This window comes from Panthera onca, chromosome B2, assembly GCF_046562875.1.
Source record: "Panthera onca isolate mPanOnc1 chromosome B2, mPanOnc1 haplotype 2, whole genome shotgun sequence".
Lineage (NCBI taxonomy): Eukaryota > Metazoa > Chordata > Mammalia > Carnivora > Felidae > Panthera > Panthera onca.
Genome location: NC_138343.1, coordinates 28600505 through 28627615, shown reverse-complemented (window position 1 = coordinate 28627615; position 27111 = coordinate 28600505). Strand labels below are relative to the sequence as shown.

The 27111-nt window shown below is 42.3% G+C and overlaps 1 protein-coding gene across 6 annotated transcripts in view; it reads left to right on the top strand.

The window, feature by feature from the left end:
- Nucleotides 1–22750, top strand: part of DUSP22 (dual specificity phosphatase 22) — a 73512-nt gene extending 50762 nt beyond the window's left edge. For 4 of the 6 annotated variants that reach the window (XM_078446700.1, XM_078446699.1, XM_078446697.1 and 1 more), the window contains 4 exons: nt 7177–7251; nt 10122–10293; nt 10735–19131; nt 19391–22750. In XM_078446700.1, the coding sequence (XP_078302826.1) occupies nt 7177–7251; nt 10122–10293; nt 10735–10917 (430 nt within the window). In that variant the 3' untranslated portion in view covers nt 10918–19131; nt 19391–22750. The remainder of the gene's footprint in view (nt 1–7176; nt 7252–10121; nt 10294–10734; nt 19132–19390) is intronic. The other 2 variants (XM_078446701.1, XM_078446698.1) reach the window with 1 other exon arrangement.
- The last annotated feature ends 4361 nt before the right edge of the window (nt 22751–27111 follow it).

Below are 27111 nucleotides of genomic sequence, written 5' to 3'. Positions count from 1 at the left end.
GAAAGTTAAGGCCGTAACTCATCGAAAGGCAGAAAAGCTGGCACTCGCCTGTTAAAAGTTATGTTCATAGGCATTTATGTGATTCTTTGGGAAAACTTTTATTTGTAATCCATTAGTAATCGCAAATCTTATGCATAAGTAAGACTTTGGGCACATCAATGTCCATGAGTTTATAAATATTTCTTGCTCTACTGAAGTTACATGGAAATTGTGGAGTTAAGTTTGTAATTTGAGTGTACTGTGTATGTTAAGAGACAGCCTATGAAATAACTTGAGTTTCTCTTTCCGTGTTACAAATGTTTCTTTGGGAGCATAACATACCTTTTAACAGCAAGCATGCTTTCATGATATAATTAGACTATTAACCATTGGCAAATGGAATACTTGACTTTTTATATGGCCTGTTCACTTCAGGTAGCCTGTGGTCACCAAATATTAGGAACATATAGCTGACAGTGAACCTTCACTTTTTGTACCCTCAACCAATGCAGATAGGAGATAAATACTCTGGTTAACAAAAGCAAGAGAAATCAAGTCCATCACTTGGAAAATATGCTCTGGCTAACTCAGACAATTATAACTAGTAGTTCTTTAGTCTAGCCACTTTTAATTACTGATGCCTGAAAAGTCTTATATTTAATGACAAAATAAATTCTAGAAAACTGTATCACTTATTGTTTTAAACCTACAGATTTTTTAAATTGTTTAACTTTAGATGTAATTTAAAGTTTTATATCCTAAATATTACCCCACAAACCCCTATACCAACAGGAATTCTTCTTGCTAATTATGCTTAGTAAGAGGTTTGTGACCTTTTGAAACTAACTGCTTTCACTTGGCATTCAGTGGTTGTAAGCTGCCCAGAAAGGTCAATTTTCTGTCTTGGCTTTAATCCTCACAAACTCCCCCATGATCTCCAGGAACTTAAAATGCAGAAACCTGGTTAAGATAACATTAACACATTAAAATTTTACCTCAGTTCCCTAACCACCTTGCCTTTCAAAGTCAGGAAATGTGAAAGTTCAAGTTCTCATAGTTGTAATACCCCCACAGACCCAGGCTGGGGTGTTTTGCATGATTTGTCACAATTAGAGGCATCCTAGAGCTTATATCACATGCATACACTACATGATCTCTGAGTGGCTGATGTGGGGTGGGTGGTGAATTGAGGCTTTTAGAAATACTTGCTTTTGCTTTCTCTGTGTACTTTCTTATGCAAGTCACTTTAACCTCACTTCTCATCTGTAAAATACCTATCTCACACAATTCTTATAGTATTAGGTTAGATAAGTGAAAGTATTTTTTATGAACTGTAAGCAATTCCAGAAATAAGATTATATTTGCTATCCAAGTAAGGAGTATTAATGTATTTCAAGAGTGAATTATTGGATATATGGTAGATAATTTATTCATTCTTATTTTAATATTTATTAAATTGGTATTTTTTATTTAGATATTGTTAAGGGAATACTTTTTTTAAATCTTCTAATGTCAAGTACAGGAGAGTTTGGTCTGTGCTGTGGAGTTGGTGGCATTGCATCATTGCAGTAGAACTTTTGTGACATTCAGTGGTTTGAGTATCGAGCAGGTCTCTAAATTTCTTGAGGTTTTTGTGGGGAGAAGAGGTAATTAGCAATACAGAAAGCTTATATTTAAAGTACCAGTAAAACTTCCTTGCCTTATTCTACCTCCCTTTTTGTGTATGTTTTCTTTAATTTAGCTGATGTCTTCTGTACATCCAACTCTTTCGTCCTCTTATAGTTTTTCTGTGTTGTAATTATTAAAAAGAAGTTTTGCAAAATCAAAGCTAGGTGGGCCCTTGGAGTGCTGTGGTTCTGTTTCCAGACAGATGCATACATACTTGAGCATACATGTGCACACACACACACACACACACATGATCACACATGACTCCTGAGGACTTTGCAGCCCATAGGAATGAGAAATACACAGAAAATGGATATTGAGTTTTTTCTATAAGACTTCACTTATTGAACTTAACTGTATTTTAGTCTTAAACTTTCTTCTCCTAGTTTTTCTAGTGTTCAATTATTCTTTGTGAAATAATGTTATAGTAGATGGTAGAGAGGTTTTTGTTTTGTTTTTAAAATGACCTTATATAGCAAAATGAAAAGCATGATAAAAATCCCCCCCCCAATTAAAAAAATGTTTAAGTGCAGGAAATATAAAAGTTGGGGAATCATTGATGTAAATATGAGTTAGTTGTATGTGTTAAATTCTGTGCACTGATAGAGCAGCTCTGCCAGTGTCTGTACTGGTGGAGAATGTTCCTGCTTGCTTCTGGGTGGGGTGAGAGTGTTCCAGCTGAGGGAGCCTACATGGTTTCTGCCCCAGGAGGAAACAGCTCTCCTATCTGAGCTCACCTTCCAGAGCACAGGCTCACTCAGATAGAACATTCCACCCATTTACTTTTTGCTTTATCTTTTTAAGTATTCCTTTTCCAGGAAAAAAAATCTAAGAGTGCTTACCTTTCCTGTTTTTTTTTTTCCTCTTTTGCTTTCATATACAACATACATGCACAGACGTGTACACGTGTCTGTGTGTACACATATGTGGGAAGGAAAAGTGTCCTCAGTCGCATGGCTTTGCTGTCAATACAGCCTAGTCTGATACTGCTGGCTTTGGAGTGAGCCCAGCTCCCTGAGCTCCTGCTCATATAAGCAGAGTCTTCAGCAGGACAGAGCTGCCTCAGATCCCACAATGGGGATCACAGCCTTAAAATCTTGCAGTGTTGGAGTGAGCACACATTGTTCAGCCTCAAAAGATGATCATCATGTGGTGTAGTTTTGCTAGATCCCATCCACCAGTCTTTTTGTGTACTCTCTGAAGGTCAGGAAAACCTGGCTGATCCTGGCTTTTGGCCTCTGGACAGAGAGAGAGAGGAAGCTGTTCAAGAAGGACAGCCAGCACAGACTGAGGAAGTGGAGGAAGGGCAACAGTGGCTGCTGCAGGGCTGTTTGCTGAGTGCTCATGGAGGACATGTCTCCTTGAGGGCCTACCAAAGGCCTGCCCCTCTGCCCTACCCAAGGTGTTCTCTTCAGATTATTGGCAGCAGCAACCACTGTTACGTGACTTTGTGACACACATGTAGGTCAGTGAGCCTCACTGGCTTTCCTCCAACAGACCTTACTCCATGTGTGGGTATGCAAGTGAAGGTACAAAATGAAGAGCAGGAATAGGGAACCTGTGTTCATTGAAACAGTCTGTGTTGGAATGGTATTTGAGATATGTGCTTCTGCTTCACATCAGAGAATTGGGCAACAAGGGCCAGAGTTGCGGGTATTTCCCGCTGTGGAGGAGGGAGTTTAATGACCAGTGCTAGAGCTTATGTCATCAGCTTCCCTGGAAATAACCCCCACTCCTGCAACACACCAAAGCAGTAGTGAATGCGCATGCCTCCTGGCTTTACTTGGAAAAGGCATTTCTAGGAATGTCTGCTTGGCGTGGCCTCCTGCCTAATTGTGTTTATGACTCAAGTTTTGTGGTGGGGCTTTAAGCCATCCCTTCACTAGCATCATTACACTCTCAGGCTGGGCTGTGAGCCACCCTCTCTCTCACAGATGCCTGCTGTGGGGTTCCTCAGCTCTTGCCCCAACTCAGTGGTGGACAGGTGCTGTTTGTGGGTTTATCTTAGGCTTAAGATTGATGCAGTTAGAACTAAGAGAAAAGGGCTGGCAGGGAGCAGAGTAGGAGCACCTCCTCATGACTTCCTTGCCCCCACAGCTCTTTCATATGCTCTCTCTGGTCTCTGACAGGTCTGCATGTTACCCTGCTGACCCCACTCGACCCCACACTCTTATTCTGAGAAGAGGCAAAACTGACTTTAGAACCCAGATACACCCGACAATATTTAAGACCCAGGTTTCATCATGCATGTGGTTTGGGACATGCAGGTATAAAATCCAGATATAAGCAGTTGTTCCCACTTTCAGGTTTCAGTAAAGGGATTCATTTGTTGTCACTTGAATTTTTCAAGTTCTTGATGAGCTCCATAGCACTGACCGTGTTCCCGTAAAACACTAAGTTCTACCCACTTAGAGTGGCATAGTTAACTTTCATGGCACTCGGGCTTTGCAGTGGGTTCTGGGGCAGTCTGTGACTTCTTCACTAAACTGGCAACTGTCATTCATTTCTAGATTTATTTTTCCTTTTCTGGTTACTGTATTCTTCTCTGCCTCTCTTATCTCAGATGCAGCTCTGCACGATTAGAAAGAGACCCATTAAATAGGCATGAGCATGGGCTGCAGGCATGGAGAGGACTCTCAGAACTCTTGGATATCCCAGCATGGCTACTTAGTGGACAAATATGTGTGCCCTCTAGCCACACCCCTCAGCTGCCAGGCTGCAGTCAGGGGTGAGCCTTGGGTTCTGGGCAGCCTGTCCTGGTCCTGGGATCTATAGTCAGACCCACCCCACCCTCTGGCGTGTCTGCCACATGCAGTGACCTACAGAGGAGGACAGGCTGCACTGTGCAAACCATGAAGCAGATGGCAGAAGGGCAGCCTGTAGCTGCTCCTAGGCCAGATGAGTTGGCTCAGTGTTGTTAAAACTATTGAATTGGTTGCTGATACTGGGTAGATTGTATTTGGCTGTAAGTAGCAGAGTGTCTGATTGATAATGTTTTAAGTTATAAAGAAATTTAGTTCAAGCCTTGACCAAGAAACCTGGTGATGGTTGCTCCCAGGCCAGGGCATCCCCTGAGGTCCCTCTTTGTATCCTTGCTGCCTTTCCACCCCAGGGGCTTATCACCAGTGGTTACAGAGCAGCTGATGTAGCTGTAAGCATGACACTCACTTCTAGTTTCCTAACAGAAATCTGAGGCAGAGATAGATAGCTTCCCTTTCATCAGGAAGGGAAAACTTTTCCAGAAGTCCCCACCTCACCCCACAACCTTTTCTTTAGTTCTCCATGGCTGGAGTCAGAGGTAGGATGGAGTATTCTGACAAACTAGTGCCCCAAACAAAATCAGAGTGATTCAAGATGTCTGCCACAGTTTTAATACTTCAAAATCAGAAAACTTCACTGCAGACTGTTTTTGCTTGAGAGATGGGAAGCTCTAACAGCACCGAGCCTTCACTCTTGCCTACAGTGCCTTGCCCTTGGGCCAGGATTCTGCCAGTCACATCACAGTGCCCGCATCCCTTCATCCTTCTGTGTGCTCTGCTACACTGCCTGGCTTCCATGGGCTTCTGCTTTACGGTCCTGTCTGAGGTCTGTTTCAGTGTTGACACTTCAAATTTCAGGAATTACAGCAGGAATCTTTTCTTGCCTGCTTTATACCAAGCAGTGTTTGCAATTAGAGTTGCAATGTCTTGAGTCATTTTATAAGTTTATGTCTGGGAGCATTTGTGCCTGGGAATGTTAGCAAAAGCATGTCTTTCAATATTCTGGTAATTAGAAATTTTAGGTAAGAATATGGAGCCCTTGGGTTAGACGCCTAGGACCTTCCATGTTTAGTGACATCATGCCTTATGGTGGGTTATGGAATATGTACAAGTATGCATGTGCATTGAGTTTCCTGTATTGCTTCTCTGTCTTAATCTAGCTGGGCAGCTACACTTAGGTTGCTAAGTTTCTTCTGGATTTGATACCTGGATGAGTTTGTTATGCCACACCTGAATTTCCCAATCTTTTTACATTCATTTGTCTTGTCATCTTTCATAGAACAATGGACCTAGCTTATGTGGTTAGAAACTACATCTCATTCTTCTCTGAATCTCCTGCAGCACAGTTCCTGGTAAATAGTCAGCACTCAGTTGGTGTTTAAAAGAAGATGAATTTATTCCATGGGCAACTTCAGGTGTTTTACTGCTTTACAAGTCATTCAGATGTAGAAGACCTCAAAAAGCATGTGCTCTGTAGGTTCCCTTGGAATATTTATAGTTAACCCACTAGGCAGTCCAGAATGTGCTCTAAGTGGTTGGTGCTGCCACACATATGTAGGAGAAAGGGTTTTTAAAAAGCTAAGGATTAGAAGAAATAAGGATCATGGTTTCATCATTATATAGGACTTTATGGTTTGCAAAGCATATTGACATATATTACCTCATTCCACCCTGTAAGACATTATTTCCACTTTTTAAGTGAGGTTGAGGGAAACTAAGTGACTCTCCCAAGGTCACACAGCCAGTAAGCCACTGAGCAGGGATTGAAGCTGCACTTACCATTTTCCCACAGCTCTCTGGTGACATGCTGACAGGACCTACCAAAGTCAAGGGAGACCAATATGGGAGAATATGATTAACTTTTTCAAATCATCAGAAGTAAACTACTTTTTTTTAATGTTCATTTTTATTTTTGAGACAGAGATACAGAGCATGAGTGAGGGAGGGGCAGAGAGAGAGGGAGATAGAATCCAAAGCATGCTCCAGGCTTTGAGCTGTCAGCACAGAGCCCGACTTGGGGCTTGAACTCACAAACTATGAGATGCTCAACTGACTGAGCCACCCAGGTGTCCCAGAAGTAAACTACCTTTTATTTATTTATTTTTTAATGTTAATTTATTTTTGAGACAGAGAGAGACAGAGCATGAATGGGGGAGGGTCAGAGAGAGGGAGACACAGAATCTGAAATAGGCTCCAGGCTCTGAGCTGTCAGCACGGAGCCCGACACGGGGCTCGAACTCACGGACCGCAAGATCATGACCTGAGCCGAAGTTGGCCGCTTAACTGACTGAGCCACCCAGGCGCCCCGTAAACTACCTTTTAAAACTGGGAAGCCTGAATGATAAGGACACCTTCTTCACCTGAACATCTGTGAATGTGCACAACTGGTGTGCAGATCATCAGTGTGGTGTCACTGCTATGGTCCTGAGTGTTCAGAGGCACCAATGACCAATGGGATAGGCAGAAGCCTCCCCCCCCCCCCCCCCCGACACACACACACACACACTGGTGAGTGGCAACTGTGTGTTTCAGGGATTCCTTGCAGAGAAATTCTGAAAATCCCAGAAGATGGGCAGCCCGTCCCAAGCCTCAGCATTGTGTATGAAAGGTTCTAAAGCTGAGGCAGCTCCAGACCCAGACAATGTGACCACGTTTTGAAGCTGTGGGACTCTGAGACCTTTTCAAGAAACCTCAGATGGATTTTTTCTTTTCATCATATGTTGAGTAAAGTAGAGAGATGTCACTTCTCTCTTTTTTTCTCCCCCTACAGGACAAGACATTTCAAAGAAAGTATTAAATTCATTCACGAGTGCCGACTCAGGGGTGAGGGTTGTCTTGTACACTGGTATGTATGCCTCTACCTAATTAATAATAGCTTAGCATTGCTTCTCAACCTGATTTCTGTCAAGTGTTTTTCTGTGTGTGATTAATTATTTCAGCTCTTAATAGTTCGTCTACCATCTGAATCTTGAACATACACCCCATCTGACCCCTGCCATTTGTTAGTCATCATTAGTTTTTGATGACAGAGAACCCTATGTTTTTTTTTTTTATTTTCATTTTCACAGTAGGATTTCTGTAGTGACTGTCAAGGTTACTGGACAACAGAAAACTCTTTTCTAGCCTATGTCTATTATTCCCTCAAAACAGCCTCCTGTGGAGGGTACAGATTTTGTGGGCTCATCCCTGAAACTTCAATGACCTTCCAAAACACCATTTCTTTCTGGAGAGTTTTGATCACATATGTGGGTGTTTAGCATTGTATTAGTGTAACACCAAAATAACCATTTCTTCTACATATGCAGATTGGGGCTTTTATGTATGTTTAGCTTAGTACTTTGAAAAGATAATAGATTCTTAGAAATAAATAGTTTATATATAGCTCTCTACCGCATTCAGCTATACTTTGTGTGGATATGTATATACATACACGAGTACGTACACACTACAGAGAAAGCTGTTAAAACGCACATAATCCAAGGACAATGTACATAAAGTTCTTAGCACTGTACCTGGCACATGGTAAGCTCTCAGTGAGTGTTGGCTCTCATATTTTATTTTTTTATTTTTAATTTAAATATAGTTGACATTAGTTTCAGGTGTACAATGTAGTGATTTGACAATTATATATATTATGAAATGCTTGTTACCACTAGTATTCATACTAATCACATAACTAATATGTCAAAGGAACCAGTAGCCAACATCCTAGAGCTGGAACTCTGCTGTTCATTAAAGTGCAGGCTGAGCATTTCCCTCTTTATATTGAATGAGGCTCCATATTGAATACTCTTCAGCCACAGAAAAAGATAAGATCTTGCTATTTACAGCAACATGGATAGATCTAGAGGGTATTATGCTAAGTGAAATATGTCAGAGGAAGCAAATACCATAAGATTTTACTTATATGTGGAATCTAAAAAACAAAACACATGAATGAACAAACAAACAAAAAACAAGCAAAAGGCAGAACCAGACCTGTAAATACAGAGAACAAACTGATGGTTGCTGGAGGGGAGGAGGTAGGAGGATGGGCAAAATGGGTGAAGGGGAGTAGGAGATACAAGGTTCCAGTTTTGGAATGAATAAGTCATGGGTATAAAAGGTACAGCGTAGGGAATACAGTCAATGGTATTAGCATTGAATGGTGACAGATGGGAACTACACTTGTGGTGAGCACGGCATAATGTAAAACTTGTAGAATCACCTGGAATTAATGTAACGTTGTATGTCAACTATACACAGTTTTTTAAAAAAGAGACAATATTATATTGTAAAATATAGATATTTTTAAAAAGCTTAACAGTCCTTTGAGTTTCCCCAAAGAAGTTGCTGTTGTAGTGAAAGCTCTTTGGAAATGTGAAGTGATGTCTCCTGGGCTGCGTTGCTGCTGAGATTGGTGATAAACTTGTCTTGACCAAGGAGATCCATTGCTTGATATCCAGGAGAGCCATCAATGAAAACTAAACTGTTCAAAGGACCTGTAACCCGTAATAGGAGAGCAGGGATAGTAGATCATTTGATTGCTTTAGAAAAAAATAGCATTCTGCAGTTTTATGCAGTTCTTGAAATAGTGTGATTTACTTTTTTTACTTTTAAAAAGAGTAGGACATGTAACACATTGTGGGTTTTGTAATGGTAATCTACATTTGATTAAAAGCACTTTGAGGAGTGCAGCTGGGACCATATAAGGGGAGTTCTGAAATCTTGTGCCTGTGCTTCTATGGCTCCTGGTGAATTAGAATCTCTAGGTTTGTACCCCAAGAGGATGTATTTTTTTAAAAGCTCTCAGTATTTCTGAAATAAAACCCTAAGAAAGAGCCACTACTTGAGAGTCATTGTTTTATTATTATTATTATTATTATTATCATCATCATCATCATCATCATTTGAATATGTATAGATATGATATTCTAGGAATTTGTATTTCATATGGTTGTATAAATCTGAAGATAGGCTTTTCTAAAAATGAGAAATTTTCTAAACTTCCCCATATTAAACCGTTGCTAGAACACTCTAAATCTGATGCAGCACAGCCTTCTGTGACCACCTTAATTTGCATATGCATTTAAAATTGGTCCCTTACTCAGCCTGCCTGATATAATTAACCGTTCTTGACCCATACATCCCAGAGCACATGGAATGTGTCCTCTCTTGTACTCTGCTTAGTTGTGTCAAGAAGAATAAATATTTCCTAAGAGCTTCTGTATTTAATGGGTTTTTCAGTTATAGATTGAGTTTTCATTTATCTAAGAAAACCAGACTTAAAAAAAATGAAGTCTTCTAAACTGCTGCAGTTTATGAATAGATTTATTGCATAGATCCAAGACCTTCAAGTTCCTTTGATGTGCTTTGGTTAGGTTTTTTTTTCTGTCCTGGGAAATGGGGAATATGTGAAGGAAGAGGGGCTAGGGAACATAGAAAATCATAAAACTGAAGTGTCCAAAGCCATAGCCAGTAGGAAATCTACAAAAAAATGAGGCTAACACAGATACTGAATGCCTGAGATTCTAGTGTATAATAAAGTAGAAGCGTATAATAAAGTAGAAGCTTATATGTTTCTGAATAATTTCATACTGGCTTGGTGTCCACTCATAATCCAAGGCAGGACGACTTTCTCAAACGAGATCCACAGACTCTCCTGCTCTCAGTGAATCATAGGATAGACTTCTGGACTGAAACCCTTTGCCCATGTGGGTTCTTTTGGCCCTACAGCCTGGCTGGCGTCTCCAGGAGCGTGACTCTGGTGATCGCATACATCATGACTGTCACCGACTTTGGCTGGGAGGATGCCCTGCACACTGTGCGTGCAGGGAGGTCCTGTGCCAACCCCAACCTGGGCTTCCAGAGACAGCTCCAGGAGTTTGAGAAGCATGAAGTCCACCAGGTAACCATGTTCAGGAGACTTTGGTGATGTAAACAGCAGCCCCTGGGAAGATGCCACAGTCTTTCTGTACATCATGGAGGTTGGAGTTAGAAAGGCCCACAGAAGACATCTAGTCCAAGAATGCCCCACCTGCATCCCCATTAAAGTCATCAGCTTAGAACATATCTTTTACCATCAGACCCCATATTAGCTTCTGTTTATCTCCCTTTGGGTCAAGTACCATTTTCTTGGTTTGGCTTGCTTTCATGTCCTCAGGCCACAATCTGGAAGAAGCAGTTATTTCTCTTGCTTGACACTGGCTGGCCAACCACAGACCCATGATTACCCAATGCCTATTTATTCCTTGTTTATATGTGGCAAAATCTGTACCGTTAAGTAATAGGTAAAATCTATGTGAATGCAGGTGTGTGTGTGACATTTTGGTTTTTTTAACTTCTCCAGTACCGACAGTGGCTGAAGGAAGAATATGGAGAGAGCCCTTTGCGGGATGCAGAAGAAGCCAAAAACATTCTGGGTAAATATAAAGAGCAAGGGCGTGTGGAGTCCCAGCCTGGTACGAGGCGGTGGAGCAGCTTTCAGACCCTGCCTCCTCTGGCCTACAGCAACTATACGACAGAGACCTAATAGAGTGATCTGGTGCCTGCCTTTCCATCCCTTGTCTTCAGTGCATTTCTGCTGGGTGCCCTGGAATACTGACTGCCCCCATGGAGGACAGGAGAGGGAGGGTGGCGAAGGTGGATCCAGGCTTCTTCTCCATGAACCCACCCCAGGCCCCTTCACTCAGCCAACTTCTGCCCTGCCTGAGCTTGGGGAGTCTGCTTGATTGCCCCGTACCAACTCATGTGTGCACCTGTGTGCAGGCAAGTGTGCATGTGTGCCCATGAGCGTGAATGTTCATATTGCAGCAACAGTAACAAAATCCATGCTGACAGCCTTGGTATCACCACCCTTCCTTTTTCCAAGACTCCACATGGAAGTCATTTGAAGTTAACATTTTAAAAGCTTCTCAGCCGGAAGCAGCCTGTGGCTGTGAGCAAACAGAATCCAGGGTGGTCATGGTGAGAGCAGCAGGAGTCCAGACTCCCTCCTGAGTGTTGTTCCAGGGGCCCTGGAAGACAGAGAAGGGGTGCTCTGAGCATTGCCTCAATCTTTCAGTGAAAGTGTCCCAGGCTGTGGCTCCTACCACCTCAAGTCAAGACCCCCTTCTCAGCCCATCATATCCCTGAGTTCTACTTAGTGTTTGTTCTTGGTGGCACTGACTATATTTAAGTTCCATGGGGAGACCAACCACTTCAACCCAGGCTGTATGCCCAGAGCGCCCTTCCTTTCTACTCCTGTCCAGCTTCACTTGCTCTCAACCTCTTGTTCTCTTGCTGTTACCACTCTGCAAGGGCCTCTTTGCAACATTTGCATGCATCTTCAGGAATTGGGAAGAGCATTTATTAGGCACTGTAGCAAGTTTGCATTTAAAAATACATTTTAAAATGCCTGAGCACTTATTAAGCACTTTTGTGTATGCTGTGGATTTGATATTCGACCTCAGCTACCTCATTAAATGTTTTTTGAAAAGGTGTTTTCGTTACTGTAATCAACTCATCGTTGAAAATGTTTGGTCATGATTGCTTTTGAAGCCAAAGTACAAAAGCATCAGTATCAATGGGCTATTTAAAATTTTTGACTGGAGCTCCAATGATGCTTTCTAGTGGGTAAAATTTCACATTCAGGCCGAGGCCAGCAGGCCTGGAGGACGTCTGCAGTTTGCAGCATGGGGCAGCAGGAATCTTGGAATGCTGCGAGCAATCTCGTGGTTCAGTCTTTTATACCACCTCAAATTGTTTAAACACACAAAGCCACAAGAATGAAAAAGTATGCTTGGCCTCTCCCAGAAAAGATGTTGCAACCCAGTTTCTCCAAATTCCACCAACAAAAGAGTCCCTGAATAAGAAGAGCAGTTTTCCTGTGCATATAGAAGGTATGTCACAGGTGAGCTCTTTGGGGACCAGAGAAAACTCTACACACCCACATAGGCCCCTGATATACACTGGGAAAGGGAAGCGTGGCCATGGACTTTTCCATCTACAGCTGAAATAATTTGTCTATAAGGTACATTTTTTTTTCTTAAACCAAAAGGAAATGTAAATATGTTCACAGAAATAATATTTAGGATATCAACTGGAATCCTTAAATATGTGTGTACATTTATGAACATCTAAATGTATTCTTATAGGTCTTAAAATGTTGCTTTAATATTTGTTGCCAGTAATATTCTTTCTCCACAGCCACTCCAGGAATTCTGAAGTATTGGGCCTTTCTCAGAAGACTGTAATGTACCTGAAGTTTCTGAAATATTGCAAAGCCACAGAGCTTAAGGCTGGTGCTGCCAAAAAGAAAAGCAACCTAGGGGCGCCTGGGTGGCTCAGTCGGTTAAGCGGCCGACTTCGGCTCAGGTCATGATCTCACGGTCCGTGAGTTCGAGCCCCGCGTCGGGCTCTGTGCTGACGGCTCAGAGCCTGGAGCCTGTTTCAGATTCTGTGTCTCCCTCTCTCTGACCCTCCCCTGTTCATGCTCTGTCTCTCCCTGTCTCAAAAAATGTTAAAAAAAAAAAAAAATTAAAAAAAAAAAAAAGAAAAGCAACCTAGAGTTTATTTTTAAGTATCCAGAAGTGATTTGTAAACTTGGTTTTCATTTTAAATTGACTACATGTACGATGGTGGTGATATATGTTGAGAACTAAGGGTACTCTTTTAGCAAGAGAAAATATTTTTACCTTAATTCCACTGCTGCATCAATTTCTTTAACCTTAACTTTGATGTTTAAGCAATTTTTTTAAATGTTTATTTATTTTTGAGAGAGATGGAGACAGAATGTGAGTGGGTTAAGGGCAGAGAGAGAGGGAGACGCAGAATCCGAAGCAGGCTCCAGGCTCCAGGCTCCGAGCTGTCAGCACAGAGACTGATGCGGGGCTCAAACTCATGAGCTGTGAGATCATGACCTGAGCAAAGTTGGACAATCAACCGACTGAGCCACCCAGGTGCCCCATGTTTAAGCAATCTGAAGAGCCCTGCTGCACTGCTTTGGTTACTATTTAGTAATCATGATTGTTTCTCATGAGAATTACGCTGTGTAAACTCTGCCTGTATGTTCTTCAATTCCCCAGCTTGGGACATATCTCTTGGTGTGTGTTTCACCCATGGTTTGCGTTCTCCATGGTGGAATTTACCAAGAGCTACACATTTTTGTTAATGAAGGGCAACCTAGCATTTAACTTCATGGGCAATGCATTCTTCCTGAGGTGAGGGGTGGACACTGTATGTGTTTCTGCCTATGAGGGTCATGATACAGGATTGGAGCCTGCTCTCATAGCAGTAATGCTGGTTTAATTGCAGAGGCAATGAAAAGTAAATTAATTTCACCATGAGAGAAAAATTGATCTTCAATGTAGAAAGAAATTCATAAATTGGACTTATAGTTTGTTTGCACACGTGTGAAAACTGAATATTTGGCACCCCTGGAATTATTGCACTTATCTCAGGGGTGTGCAGCCCAGGTACTCCATGATCATTTGCTGCACATTGTTGAATGCATTTTATTCTGATTCCATATTCAGCTTTTAATTTGAAGAAACACACTGGCCTAAAGAGCAATTTAAGTCAATTTCCTAAATTTTCCATTTCTAAATCCGGGGGAGAAGGAAGGAAATTTGACTTTTTAGTCTAAGGATAGGGTTGGCTTGAACTAAGGGCAGGTGAACACAGGAGCTAATGTACCTGGACCCTTTAACTGTAGGTGGCAGGCTTGACCTGTGTTCTAAGTTTCTGCTTCAACCAGGGAGGGGCTCAGGGAAGGGGCTGGGAGCTGTGTGTTGGGATGAAGAGGACCCTCTGTACTGGCAACAGCCCCTGATGGGTGTGAGATGATACACACTGATCAGTTTGGGTCATTAAAATGCTTATTCTGACTCAGCAGGCCTGCCTGAATGTAGTACGGGTAATCTAGTTGTAGGAACCTTTGAGTACTCCCATGTGTCATACTTAAAAGCCCCAAGATGTTTCCACTTCCCACTTGTGAGGATATGCCAGAGCCTTGTCTCTGGAAAACTCAGGGGAAATGGCCAAGGCTGAACACAGAGCCTTAGGAAGACCTCTGTTCTGTGTGTAGGACATGAGGTGGCAGAATTAGGAAAACAGGTTTGCTGGCAATGGCCCCAGTCCAGTAGGGTCACCCACCCCTTGCAGCCTGACATCCTTTCCTGTCCACTTCTTCTTGCTATAGGACGAGATCTGGCACCAACAATAATCATCTAATAATTGGTGTTCTGTGGATTACAAACTATCACTGCAAAGCTTTATAAACCCGCAGACAGGGTTATTCATTTGAGTCTCAAAAAGTCTAAGAAATACACTGGAAAGTGAAAATGTTAGTGCTTCTTTGCCTGAATCTGGATCTTTTGATCCCAAATCAGTGGGTAAAGTGAGAGGGAGGGGCTGAGCCACCTCTGGGCTTTGCACTTAGAAGTTTGTGAGCCTCTAATGAGGGCTAAGGGAGAACAAGCACCCCTGTAGCAAAGCTGTATGGCTTTTGAAGCCAGAACCTCTTATTTGCTTCTCCCCTTTTCTCCCTAGGGAGTTTGTTTTGATCCCCATTAATGGTGTTGACAGGAAAATTGACAATTACAGAGTAAGTCCTAAGGACTAGTATAGGTGCTCCCAAAATGTGTGGGAAAGGGAAAGAGAAACACCATTCCAGTTTTGGGGTGAGTTAGGCAGTGTTCAGGGAAGGCATCTTGGAAAAAGTGATACTTAATTTGAGACTTGAAGCTTAAGTGCTAGAATTAGCTGGGCATAGTGGGAGGAAAGGGAGTCCAGGCCCAGGCTCAGCATGCATGTTAAGTTGGTGGCATGAGGGAACACAGTGCACTGGGGTGACCCCAAGTCATTGCGTAAACTAAAGCAAGAACCAAGGGGTGGGCATTGGTGGTAAGTGGTACAGACAAAGCTGCACACACAAGCAAAGACTCAGCTGGCCAAGGTGATACCATTGCTTAGTGTCTGTTGTATAATAACTGGTTTACTTCTTATACCAGCCCTTGGAGCTGATCAAGCTCAGAGGTCAGGTGCCCTGCCAGCTTTCCACAGGCTGATTCTTGAGCTTGGAACCTCATGAGCAGCATGAGTACCATTATGCAGATATAATGGATATAATGGGTGGGGGCTCATTGAATGTGCTGGAGCAAGCAGGAACCATGGTTGGTGTGTAGGTGGAGAATTAAGGGTGGGGGGTGGCAGTCAGGGGGCAGCTGTTATGTCATCCAGGTGATTGAAACTAGTGCCCTGAACAGGGTCATGTTGATAGAGATGAAAAGGGACAAAGGAAGCAAATAGATTTGGGATTGAGGGAGGTTGGGGAGGGAGAAGCAAATTCTCTTAGTATTGGGATGAACATGGGGGACTATGGGTTTTGTGGCCTTGCCACTCTGGAATCTTCCAACACAATGGTTCTTTGTACCAGTATCCTCCTTCCCCATGATGATTGTTTGTAGGCTCTGAAATGTCAAGGTTAGATTTAAGGGGGCTGCCAGACCTAGGACCTCCAAAGGCAGTCATCCCAGCTTTGCAGATTAGGGCCTCAAGTTTATCCGCGTACACAGGACAGACTCCCTGGAATAGACTCATGACAATTAATGTGGAATTCAAATGTCCAGTTTCATAATTTATCATGAAAAATAAAAGAAAGTAGCTTTATGAAAACCAATTTTATTCACTAGACTATCTTTCATTATCAGATTTGTGGGGGAAGCCAAATTAGTCATTAGGCATTGTCTTGTAAGATGGACATGGAGCTAAGAGCCTTAGTGGTGTGCAGGGAGTAATCCTGATCTGGCATTCCCCCATGATTGGAGTGCTTTTCCCATAACATGCTTGAGTGGTGTTTCTGCCAGTCTCCTGCTTTGCTTCCTGAAGTCACTTTTCCAGGGTCTAGCAGACTACCCAGTTTATATACTTTTTTTTTTCCCCAAGGTGATCTTTGGTTTAAATCATGTTTTTTAGAGCACCTTCATTAACCTTGGGTATTCTCGTGTGTCTTCAAAAGCATTTATGCTTTTCCGTGAAGATGAGTTCCCACTAGTGGCTTTTTTAATTTATTAGGTGCTTGTTCTTTCTAGTTTCTGTCTCAGCAGGGAACCCCATTTACAACTTCTGGGGCTTCTTTGTGTTACTCATGCACAGAGACAGCCTATAAATTCTGGTGATTTGTGTTCATATGTGTGTGCACATACACCTGTGTTTTTTTGGTTTTTAGTTTTTAGAGAAATCTTTAACTTTCAGGAGAGTCATGCGTACAACAACAAAGGTACCTTGAACTCGGGTAACCTAGATGGCAGGTACCTGGAACACCCAGGGAAATGTCAGAGCTCATGTTGCACAACCAGAGCTCGTCACGAAGGGCTGCTCTTTACACCAGTATCTAGTCATAAAAATAGGGAACACACTAAAATTCAAAACCCTGTGATCCCACACTAGATGACTCCTCCCATCCTGGCCCTAAGTTATTAATAATTTTATTAAGAATGTGCTTTCAACACACTTATATTTATATATGTACTTAACAAGAAATCACCAAGACTTCAGAGGGAAGTTCCTCTTCCCTTTCCTTTTTATTGCCCAGAGAAAGGGAGAAACTGAGAAGCAAAAAAAAAAGAAAAAAAAAAAAAAGCTGCCTTTGATTTGTAACTGAAGGCTTGAGCATGTCAGTCATTACCTTAGGATTTAGTAGGGTCTCCTTAAACCTTGGGCTCATCAAGACTGTCATGGACTTGGATTCGTATAACACAATGGCCACATTTCATCATGCAGAGAGATCTTGACACTTTGCTCTTAGTTTCCTACCCCTGCTATAGATCTTGAGACCTGTCACTGCAATAACAGTACATAATTAGTTCAGCCAGTACCAAAATTAGTAATCAAAATTAGTATCTATTTTGCAGCTTAGGCTTAACCACCTAATAAGCATCTGACTAAAGGTTACAAGTGCTGTGTCTGTGTCTCTTTCCATCTGGGGAAAGAATTGCCAGTACGTTTTTGAACATCTGCAAGTTTGGGTTTATTTTGACTCTGGATATCTTATGCAAACTGTTGATCAAGAGTTAGTAATTTGCAGTTAATTTTCCTGAAGCTTCTAGTTCAGTTATTAGAGTCTGGTGTCAAAAGAGCTATTTTAGCAGGTGACTGAAATTACTAGGCAGTTCAACATTCTGAGTGTGGCGTTCACTGTTTATTTAGAAGTAGGGTTAAGAGATGTTTTAGATAGGATTATACCTGATCACAGCCTTTACACAAAGGCCTATTTAAGAAAACTAGAGAGAGGGGGAAAAATAAAACTGATTTTTACAGGGTTAACAATTCCTTCTAGGAATAATGTCACTTGCAACAATTTTGGGAAACAACACTGATCATGCCATTTCACCATTTGTCCAACTTGACCCAAGGAGGCCCCATTACAGGGGCCTTTCCACTCAGCTGCTCAGTCCTCCAGGGCCCACATCAGTGACAAGTGAAAATATAAATAAGAAGTTGCCATCGACATTATGTTGGCCTCTCTCTCCCCTCAGAGTCCATTTATCATCAAGTGTTTTGCCCTCAGTTTCTTGTGCTCTTCCCAGAAGTGGCCAAATCAGCACAAACAGGAACCATACTTTCTAGTGAGCAGGTTTGCCTTTTGTTGGTTGGCTGTGGGATTCCCCAAGGCACTGATATGGAGCCTTTTGGGAAAATAAAAATCAAAAGGCCTCTACATTGTGCACTAAAGAAATGTCACCTTCTGCTTTGCAAAGGGTGTGCCCTTCAAGGCAAGAGACCCAAGTGGCACTGAGCTTCCTCAGAATGGGAGTCCCTAGAGAAACTTGTCATGTGCCAGGAGTCAAATGTTTGGATGCTCCTTGGTTTGTATTAAGCCACACTGATGTGGTGACAGACAGAAAGTCAAGAAGGTGTGAGAGGAGAGGACCATTTCTTGACTGTTTGCAGAGGCCTTCACGGATCTCCCAAAATCAGGTGCATCCCAGAGGTGTATTGCAGGCGTGGGCTAAAACCCACATTTCATGCCTTGATATTCACTGCCCCACAGCACACAGCCCTGTTCTCTGCTTTGCCAGAGCTCCTTCCTATCATCTTCCACCTTCCAGGAGGAGGAAGGCACAGGTCCTCATTAAGCAGGTTGGGGGATAGAGGTGGTACTTAGTAAATGAGAGGCCAGGGCCCTGGACTGGTGACCAGGAAGCCAAGATAGTCACATGTCAGGCAGGCCTGACTCAGGTCCAGTTTCATCCTGGTTCTCTGGAATACCTTGGGGAAGTCCCAGAGGAGGCAGCCCACTCATGTGGGGAACATCTTCTAAGACAGGAGTGAAAGAAGCTCCCTAGGAGGGATGAGCAGTGCTAGAGGGTACCCTGTGTCATGGCACAGTGATGTGGCCAGAGGCAGCCTCACAGCCTTCCTGGGTGGCATTTTATGTGTCTATAAAGGCCCTTCTAATCCTGAGGAGCTCACATCTGGATAACAAGACAATCAATCTTGTGATAGTCAACAATTATTGAGTACATAATGTGGGAGAGAAGCTGGCATTGAGATTTTTCCTTGAAATCACTTCTGGCAACAATCCTGTTGGATAGATTTTACTATTATCACCATTTTTCAGATGAAGAAACCAAGTTCTAGAGAACTTGAGCATTTCCCAGTCTCAGGGCCAGAAAGTGGCCAAGTGAGAATTAGAATCCAAGCAATCTGACTGAGGTGTGCATAAATGTCATCACTCCTTTCAAAATGCCATTGGGGCGCCTGGGTGGCGCAGTCGGTTGAGCGTCCGACTTCAGCCAGGTCACGATCTCACGGTCCGTGAGTTCGAGCCCCGCGTCGGGCTCTGGGCTGACGGCTCGGAGCCTGGAGCCTGTTTCCGATTCTGTGTCTCCCTCTCTCTCTGCCCCTCCCCCGTTCATGCTCTGTCTCTCTCTGTCCCAAAAATAAATAAAAAACGTTGAAAAAAAAAATTAAAAAACAAAACAAAACAAAAAAAAACAACAAAATGCCACTACCTCTCAGAGGCTAAGCTAATGAAATACTAACAGTCATGTGCTTTCATGTTCAAGTTTTTTTCTGAAGGTGGGTTTACATTAGATCACAGGAATAGTGGGGAGATTAAAGTGGAAGATAGGTAGATCTATGTAAGTAGGCACATGAGAAAGACTTTTTTTTTCTTTTCATCAAAGCCTGCCCATTGTGCATACACTATGGCTACCACACATACTTCTGACTGGGCATTTCTGACTTAGCCTAGAGTAGCAGGCAGAGTACGGAGGTGTCCTGGGGCTCCAGGAAGTGCTTTGCAAGAATACAGAATGGCCCATGTTTGTATGGGAAGGGGGACGGGGCTAGTGCCTGGTACTTTAAGCAGATGGTATTTTGTACTTGATGTACCCTCATTACATAAATGGAGGAACTTCTGTGAGGGTTTTGCAAGAAGCTTAGGGATTTGCTGTCATTCAAGTCAAATAACTCAAATGAAGACACTCATTGAGGACAGAGACATGGGAAGCAACAGTGGATGTCAAAGCAACCAGAGACTGACAGGACCTCCTTCCAACCCCTGGGGCTGAGGGCCAGGGCTGGGAGATAGAGTTACTATAGCCAAGTAAGAAGTGGGCCGTGCAGGGCTGCCCAGAAGGACCTGGGCAAGGAAGGTCTTTAAGAAGTATGGGAGGTTGGGAGGGAGCAGAGTAGAAATTTCCCATCTGATTTCCTCCTGTCCTATCTCCCTGAACCTAATGGGAAGCTGGCCAGCAGAGGATTCTGAATGCTGTGGTCTTGGGGGACAGAACAGGATGATTGCCATACAACAGGCAGACCTGGAACTCAGCCTTGGGTAGGGCGGAGATTCAGCGATAGGATGGAGGAAGTGCCACAAGCTTCCAAGAAGCATCTGAGTGTCAGCAAGCTGATACTAAAAGTGGGTCTGAGTGGGGAGTCTGGTTCTCCTACACACTTTGTCCTGAAGTGTGCTATGTGGAGCTTGGCCTGTGACTCACTGCTTTCATCTGTAGAGAGCATTTAGAATCATCCATGCCTGCCAATGTGCCCTCACTGATCTGTGCTTTCCTATGGCTGGTGAAATGGCATCCCCTGAGAGAAGACCACCAGGGTCAGGTGGCATCTGAGCATCTGCTACAAACTTTGCCCTTGTGGGAGTCCCCCCTCCCCTGGACCACAGCCCATGAAGAGCAGGGGAGGATATTCTGCAGTGCCTCAATCATGCTACAGTGCCCACAGCTCACCGGGAGAACCACTTCATGAGATGTTTATAGAGCTAGCACCGTTCAGACTGCCATGAGGGAAAGGAAAATGAGGCAGGGCAGCCTTGTCTTCAGATTTTGAGTTGGGGATAGAAGAGAGTCACTCCCAAATGTTCTGTGAACAAATGCTGAGCATAGAAGCATGAATGCAGGCCAAGTGGACCACGGATGCTTCACGGAGAGTGTCCTGCTAGGAAAACTTGGAAGAAGAATCAAGTGCATCCAGGGAAGAGGGTGATATGCAGGTAAAGGCACAGGCAAGAGTGAACATGGTGTACTTGGAAGTCCAAGACCTTAGAGAAGGTGATTGTGAGGGAGGTGAGGGATGGAAAGTAGAGTGCTTAATCCCGTCCTGTCGTATAAACTGTAGGCAGCCGTGGGAGGGCCTTGGATTGATTTGGGTCCACCAGGATGGGCTAGAGTCAGGAAGTTTGAGCAGTTAGGAGACAGGCTCACTGGATGCCCCATGGGACCTCTCCAATGACAAATCTACCAAGTGAGGCAACATATATAGTTACCACCTTGAAGCAATTATAGGCAGTGCTGGTTTGCTTTCTCCAGAAGCAGAAACAGAGTTAGGGGTACAAAGGATTATTGGCAGATAGCATCTGTGACAGGAGGGCAGTGGGGCTGTCAGGAAGACAGTCCCACCTCCCCATCAGAGGAGCCTAGGGGCAGGCATGGCTGGTTGCCTCAGAAGAATGGCCTGTGCTGCCAGAGAAGGCACCCCTGAGAGGCCAGAGCTCAGGGATACTTACCATTCTCACACAGTAGGACAGCCTGATGCTCTCCAGGGACACCTGGTACCAAAGTGCAGCCTTGCAGAGATTTGTCTCCACAGTGTCTCATACAGCAGGACTTCCCAAAATGCTTTGCCCAAACTCCAGTGCTGGATTCTTCAATGTGGCTTGGTCATTTGGGTGCCTCTGGCAACTGAAAGTCCTCTCCCCTCTTCTCTCCTTCTCCCCTTGTCCCCCCTCTGTCCTCCTGCCCCTTCTCCCTCCTCACTCCTTCCTCCTCCTTCACTCCCACTCCTCCCCTCTTCCCCCCAGTTCTCAGATTAGAACTGGGTGTAGAGAAGGTTGAAAGCAATACCAGGGTTTAGCGGATTCCAACCATTCTCCTCACAATAATTGCAGCCTCAGCTGCCACCAGGGATGCAGCAGGACCTCTCCACTCCTGGGGCAGGAGATGTACAGACACACTGTTTATATAGCATTTATTAAAAACAAACTTTAGTAACAAGTAAAAGGGAATCTTTTATTACCAGCCAGAGCCACAATCCTAAACCATTCCAGTGATAAAATATGCCTCCCCTCAAAACTTACTTTGTTGATCTAAGTTCTAAGTTTAAACAATGGCTGTCTAGAGTTTTAATAATATATACATAAGGTTAAAATGTACATGTTTTTATTATATCCTTTAATTAACAATATGTTCTATATGGAAGAAGTGAGTGTGGAGAACTCCCAGTTAATGGGCATGACTGGGACATAGGAAATCAGCTGGTCGGTTGTGTTGTTTTGTTTTTATTTTCTTTTCCAGTAAATTCAGAGTGATTTGGAATCCAAGCTCCAAGGGGCAAGTTTGGTCTCCAGTCTCTGCGAGATTACATTTCTGCACTTGCAGAGTAGATTTGAAATAACCAAGGGTTTTATACTCAGCTCCTTTAATCTGGCATTCTGAGTGACCACTTGAATGTTTACTTGTCTAAATATTTTTGGCTGCAGACATATTAGAAAACCCCAAGAATTGGTCCCAAAGAAACCTAGACATGCTATTTATAGAATTTGATGTGGAATGGGATTTTTATGCATCTTGCCCTATCTTATCTTTTTATTTAACATTTTTTCTACCTACTTGTGTATCTGTTGTTCAACATGAAATAAATTTTTCAAAATAAACTAAGTGTTCTATGACCAATGATGAGTGAAGATCAACTGACAAATCTCACATAAAGGGAAGTTCAGTTTTGACAAAATCATTGACAAATTCATAGAAGTTATGGCTTAAAAATTGTAATTGTTCATTAATGTGGCAGACCAACATCTAGGTATATGTTCCTCCCGTTTTTCAACATATGCATTACTGTAATTAAAGAGTATTCATACATGACTTTTTCCTTTTTACTGTGATTTTTTTATTTATTATGATAATACAAAATTCAATAAAAGAACATTTTTACAGCATGTGTAAAATGGCCCCTATTATTCTTTACTTCATGACCATTACTGATTGTCACATAGAGGATCCAGGTGTGAAATGCACAGGTATGATTCTGGGTTCGCAAGGTCCTTCAGTGAAAAACAAAACACATTTTTATGTGCTTCACTTTCTTCTTTCTGTATCAGTCCTCTTTCCTGAGGCAATATTGGAGGCCCTGAAAGCCTGTCTGATTTCACTGTAGCCTGCATTAGTGGGTGCCCTGTGCCCCTATTCTAATTTGGTTTTATCACATTTCCTAACATGTAAGATTTGGCTGTTTCTATTCTCTATAGAGACAACAGTGAAAAGATAATGAAAATTCTCCAGCTTTTCACATGTTTCTTTCATTTTTTCTGGTTCTTTCTTCAAAGATAATTAAAGATTACTTTGGTTATTTTTGAGGACGGTGGGTGGGAAAGCTGCTTTATTTTCCCTGTGCTGTGTTCTCCTGTGGGTATACCTTCCATTAAGAAGCTCATTATAAGAGGGGCGCCTCGGTTGCTCAGTTGGTTGAACGTCAGACTCTTGATTTCAGCTCAGGTCATGATCCCAGGGTCATGGTATCAAACTCCATGTCAGATTCCATGCTGAGCATGGAGCCTGCTTAAGATTCTCTCTCTCTCCCTCTGCTACTCTCACTCTATCTCTAAAATTAAAAAAAAAGGTAAAATTTAAATAAAAGAGGCTCATTATACGAAATTCTACATTTCATAAGAGGTCAATGGAGGCTGAAATTTCCCTTTTCTCTTTGTTAAAGAATTCCCATTAGTGTACCATCTCCCTTAATATATTTCATAGAGTCAGATATAAAATTGCTCCATGTATATATAACTTATTAAGACTACTTCTTCTATTGAAAACATCACAGTACACCTCTGGTGATGGGACCTAATTAAAATATTTGTGCAGTTTTGATGACTCCCAGTCATAAAACATATCCTTCCTCTGTGCCAAAAATCACCAAGTCCTTTGGTCTAACAGAAGTATAGGCTTCTACCAGTAGACCATTAGCTTCTTGAAGACAGGACCTGGTGCACAATAGGTGCTTACATTCTTTTCTACCATGAACTCTTGTCCTGTGGTTTTCTTTGCTCCTGCCAGCCTTTCCTGCTGTCAGAGCCTCTTATGGTCTTGCTCTGTTTAGGTGGTCGCTGCACCCTTTGGGCCAGCAAGCATGGATGCAGGACCCCCTAGTAATTAACACTTTTTTAACACCAGGTGCCTTGGTTCCCCTCTCTGCCCTCCAGCACCAGAACTCCAGGGCACAAAATCTGTGCTTTTACTACTACAACTTCTCTCCTGTTTCCTTGCCAATGTGAGTGCTTGGAGCCACATGTTTTCTATCTCTTGTGTGCTGGCCAAACAATCTACCAATGAAGAAAAAGCCCCTCTTGTTCACTGACTCCTTCCTGCCCACCAGTTAGCACTTTGGGAATTGTAGAAACATGAGCACCGTGGAATGGGTAGGACCTGGTTTAGCACCTGGAGCTTCATTATCTTCCTTATATGCTGACGTCATTTGTTTCTGAGCCTTTCTTTAAAAAAATAGTCAAATGTTTGAGAATTCAATTTTAGCTTCTTAAACTTTCTTATCAAGGCCTTCCTACTAGCATCCTAATCTTGTTTTATTTTGCTTTTTCAGCAAATAAGAGGCTAATGTGTTCATTTCCTTTTTCTGTGTTTGAGACAACCCAAATTATTGGCAACCCCACCATGCATTCAGCAATGGGTTAGACCCCTGTCCAGCTGAGCCCACATGTCCACTCAAGAGGGTTGAGGACTGCATTTGGGTGCAGAGGAAAGGCCTTTACCAGAGTCTCCTGTGAATTGCTTCTGCAGCCCCAACCAGAGCCCATCCACCCTCTTCTGGCTTCACATATCTTCTTGTGGCTTTGATTTTTAAACTATTATATATTTCTTACAATATCATTGACCTTGTCACCTTTCACTCAAATCCATGCAGTTACTATCTGATAGCCTTGTTCTGTTTCCTGGATTTCTTCATTCACTGCCTTTCTCACAATTTACACTCATTTCTCAGAAGAGTTTGATGCTGATTGTTTGCTGTGAAATTAGCTCTGAACAAAGTTCATGGTACCAGTTGAAATAGCTGTTTAAAGCAACTTTTCTTTTAGAGATACACAGCGTCTGTTACTGGAATCCCACACCTCTCTAGAAAAGAACTGAGCTAACATCAAGCAATGTGAGCGATAAGCCCTAAGCCAACATGTTGATGGCCAAGACCCCCATGAAGAATCTTGATTCAGATCTGAAGTGTCTTTGGTATACTGCCATACACAAACAGTATCCAAGTATATAACTGTTTTAATTTACAACATCTTTTCTTCAGGTTTCTTTGGGGAAATATTAGACTGTCAAGATTTTCTGTCTAACAGCTTCTTTCTGAGATCATGAAAATTTCTCCCCACCAGCACCTAAATAAAAGTAGTCTACAATAAAATTCTGAAAATTACTTTTATTTGGCCAATTTTGTAATGCTTTATGTTTTCCACTTTCACATATATTAATTCATTTTACCCACAAACCTATGCATCCATATTTAGGGGCTAACTAGAAGGACCAGATCTAGATAGATGTCCGTTCTGACTCAGTCCAGTGCTCTTTGCACTACACCATGTTGGAGCCAATAGACAGCAAGCTCTTAATCTGAACAAAACACAAATATAACCTGCCAAAAGGATTTAGAAACAAATATTGAGGCAACTTTATCATGTGACATAGTTCTCAATGGATTGATTTATGAATTAATGAAGCAGAAATGAATAACAAGAGAGGCCACAGTTGACCATGAGGGAGTGTTGTCTGTACAAGATACATTTATGCTAGAAAATTCCTTTCTTCAAGGATAACTTTAATATGATATTGTCTTTGAGGCTTATGGACTTGAATTGGTTGTGCCTGGGATCCACTGAAGAAATCTGAATAAGCCAGTGGGTGGCATCTAGATTAGGAGGGGCAGCAGACAGAAATGGGGTCTTTCTGGGAGGGACACTGCTGGAAGAGCCAAGAAAAACCACGTTAGAAGAACTAAGAAAGACAAAGTTGCAGAAAAGAAGAAAGGGGCAAGGCAGAGGCTGTACAGGAGAGGGAGTGGAGGGTGGGGACCAAGAACTGAGCAAACAGCAGGGAATTTGATCTAGGTTAGGAAGAGTCTTGCAGGAGCAGGTGCTCACACAGAAGGAGTACCCATGTGCTCCTGGGAATCTGTGAGGGGCAGTGAAATGATGCTCACCATCTATAGTTGGACAGGTCAAGTGTGTACTTACACTTTTTAAGAAATACAATTCTGGACCAATGACATATTCAGTCTAATACCAGATCATCAGATGTAAGTTAATAAACCTTTAAGACCATAGAGTCAATCTTCTTTTGCCCAAAGGTAAGAATTGTTTTGCCCTAACCTTCCCCCCCCCCAAAAAAAACCCACACAACTCTGAAGTTCATAGAAAAGAATCCACTTTTTCCAAAGAAAATTTTGAGTAGGAAAAGAAGCAACGGGACAACTGAAAAGTAGTTATGACAACCATTTTAGAGAGACAATGAGTAAATATTTAAAAGGACAATGATTAAGTATCATAGTGAATATATCTCTTTCTTAACTAGAGTAAACCTAGTCAAGATGTTGAATCAGTACTCCCCACACACACTTTGGTTTCTGTAAGTTTAAAACTCTAAAGTGAAAAAGCAGAAAACCATGATGTTCTTTGGAAGCAAAATACAACTTAGTATTTCAGAAAATAGCCTAACTTACACCACTTAGGTAGTAAGGATTTTATTTTGTCCAACCCATATGTTTTTCAACCTGATTATGGAGCATGACAATTGTCAATACATGGAAAGAAAACTTTTCAAAATTATTTATTGACAAAAAAATAGGTAAGTAACATTTAAGGTAAAAAAAAATCTTTGGATCTTCTCCAGCAATGTCACCTTTTTCTTATTTCTATATTTTAGGAAATGCTTATTTTTTAAATGTGTTTGTTTCCTGAATCCTGCTCAGCAAAAATGGTGTGTATATATTTCACAAAATATGCATGGGACAAATACTGTTGTCTTGATAATCTTTCAGTGCATATTGTCCTAGTTGATCAGCAAAAATCAAAGAAAATGTTCTACATGACATTTTCTAGGAAATTGGTGGGATTTAATCAGGTAGATCAGCATCCTTCCTGTTCTCAGCCTCCAGTTTGCAAACTGGGCCTAATCAGAGTTATTTATTGCTTCAAATATTTTTCTTGTAATGTTGGCAG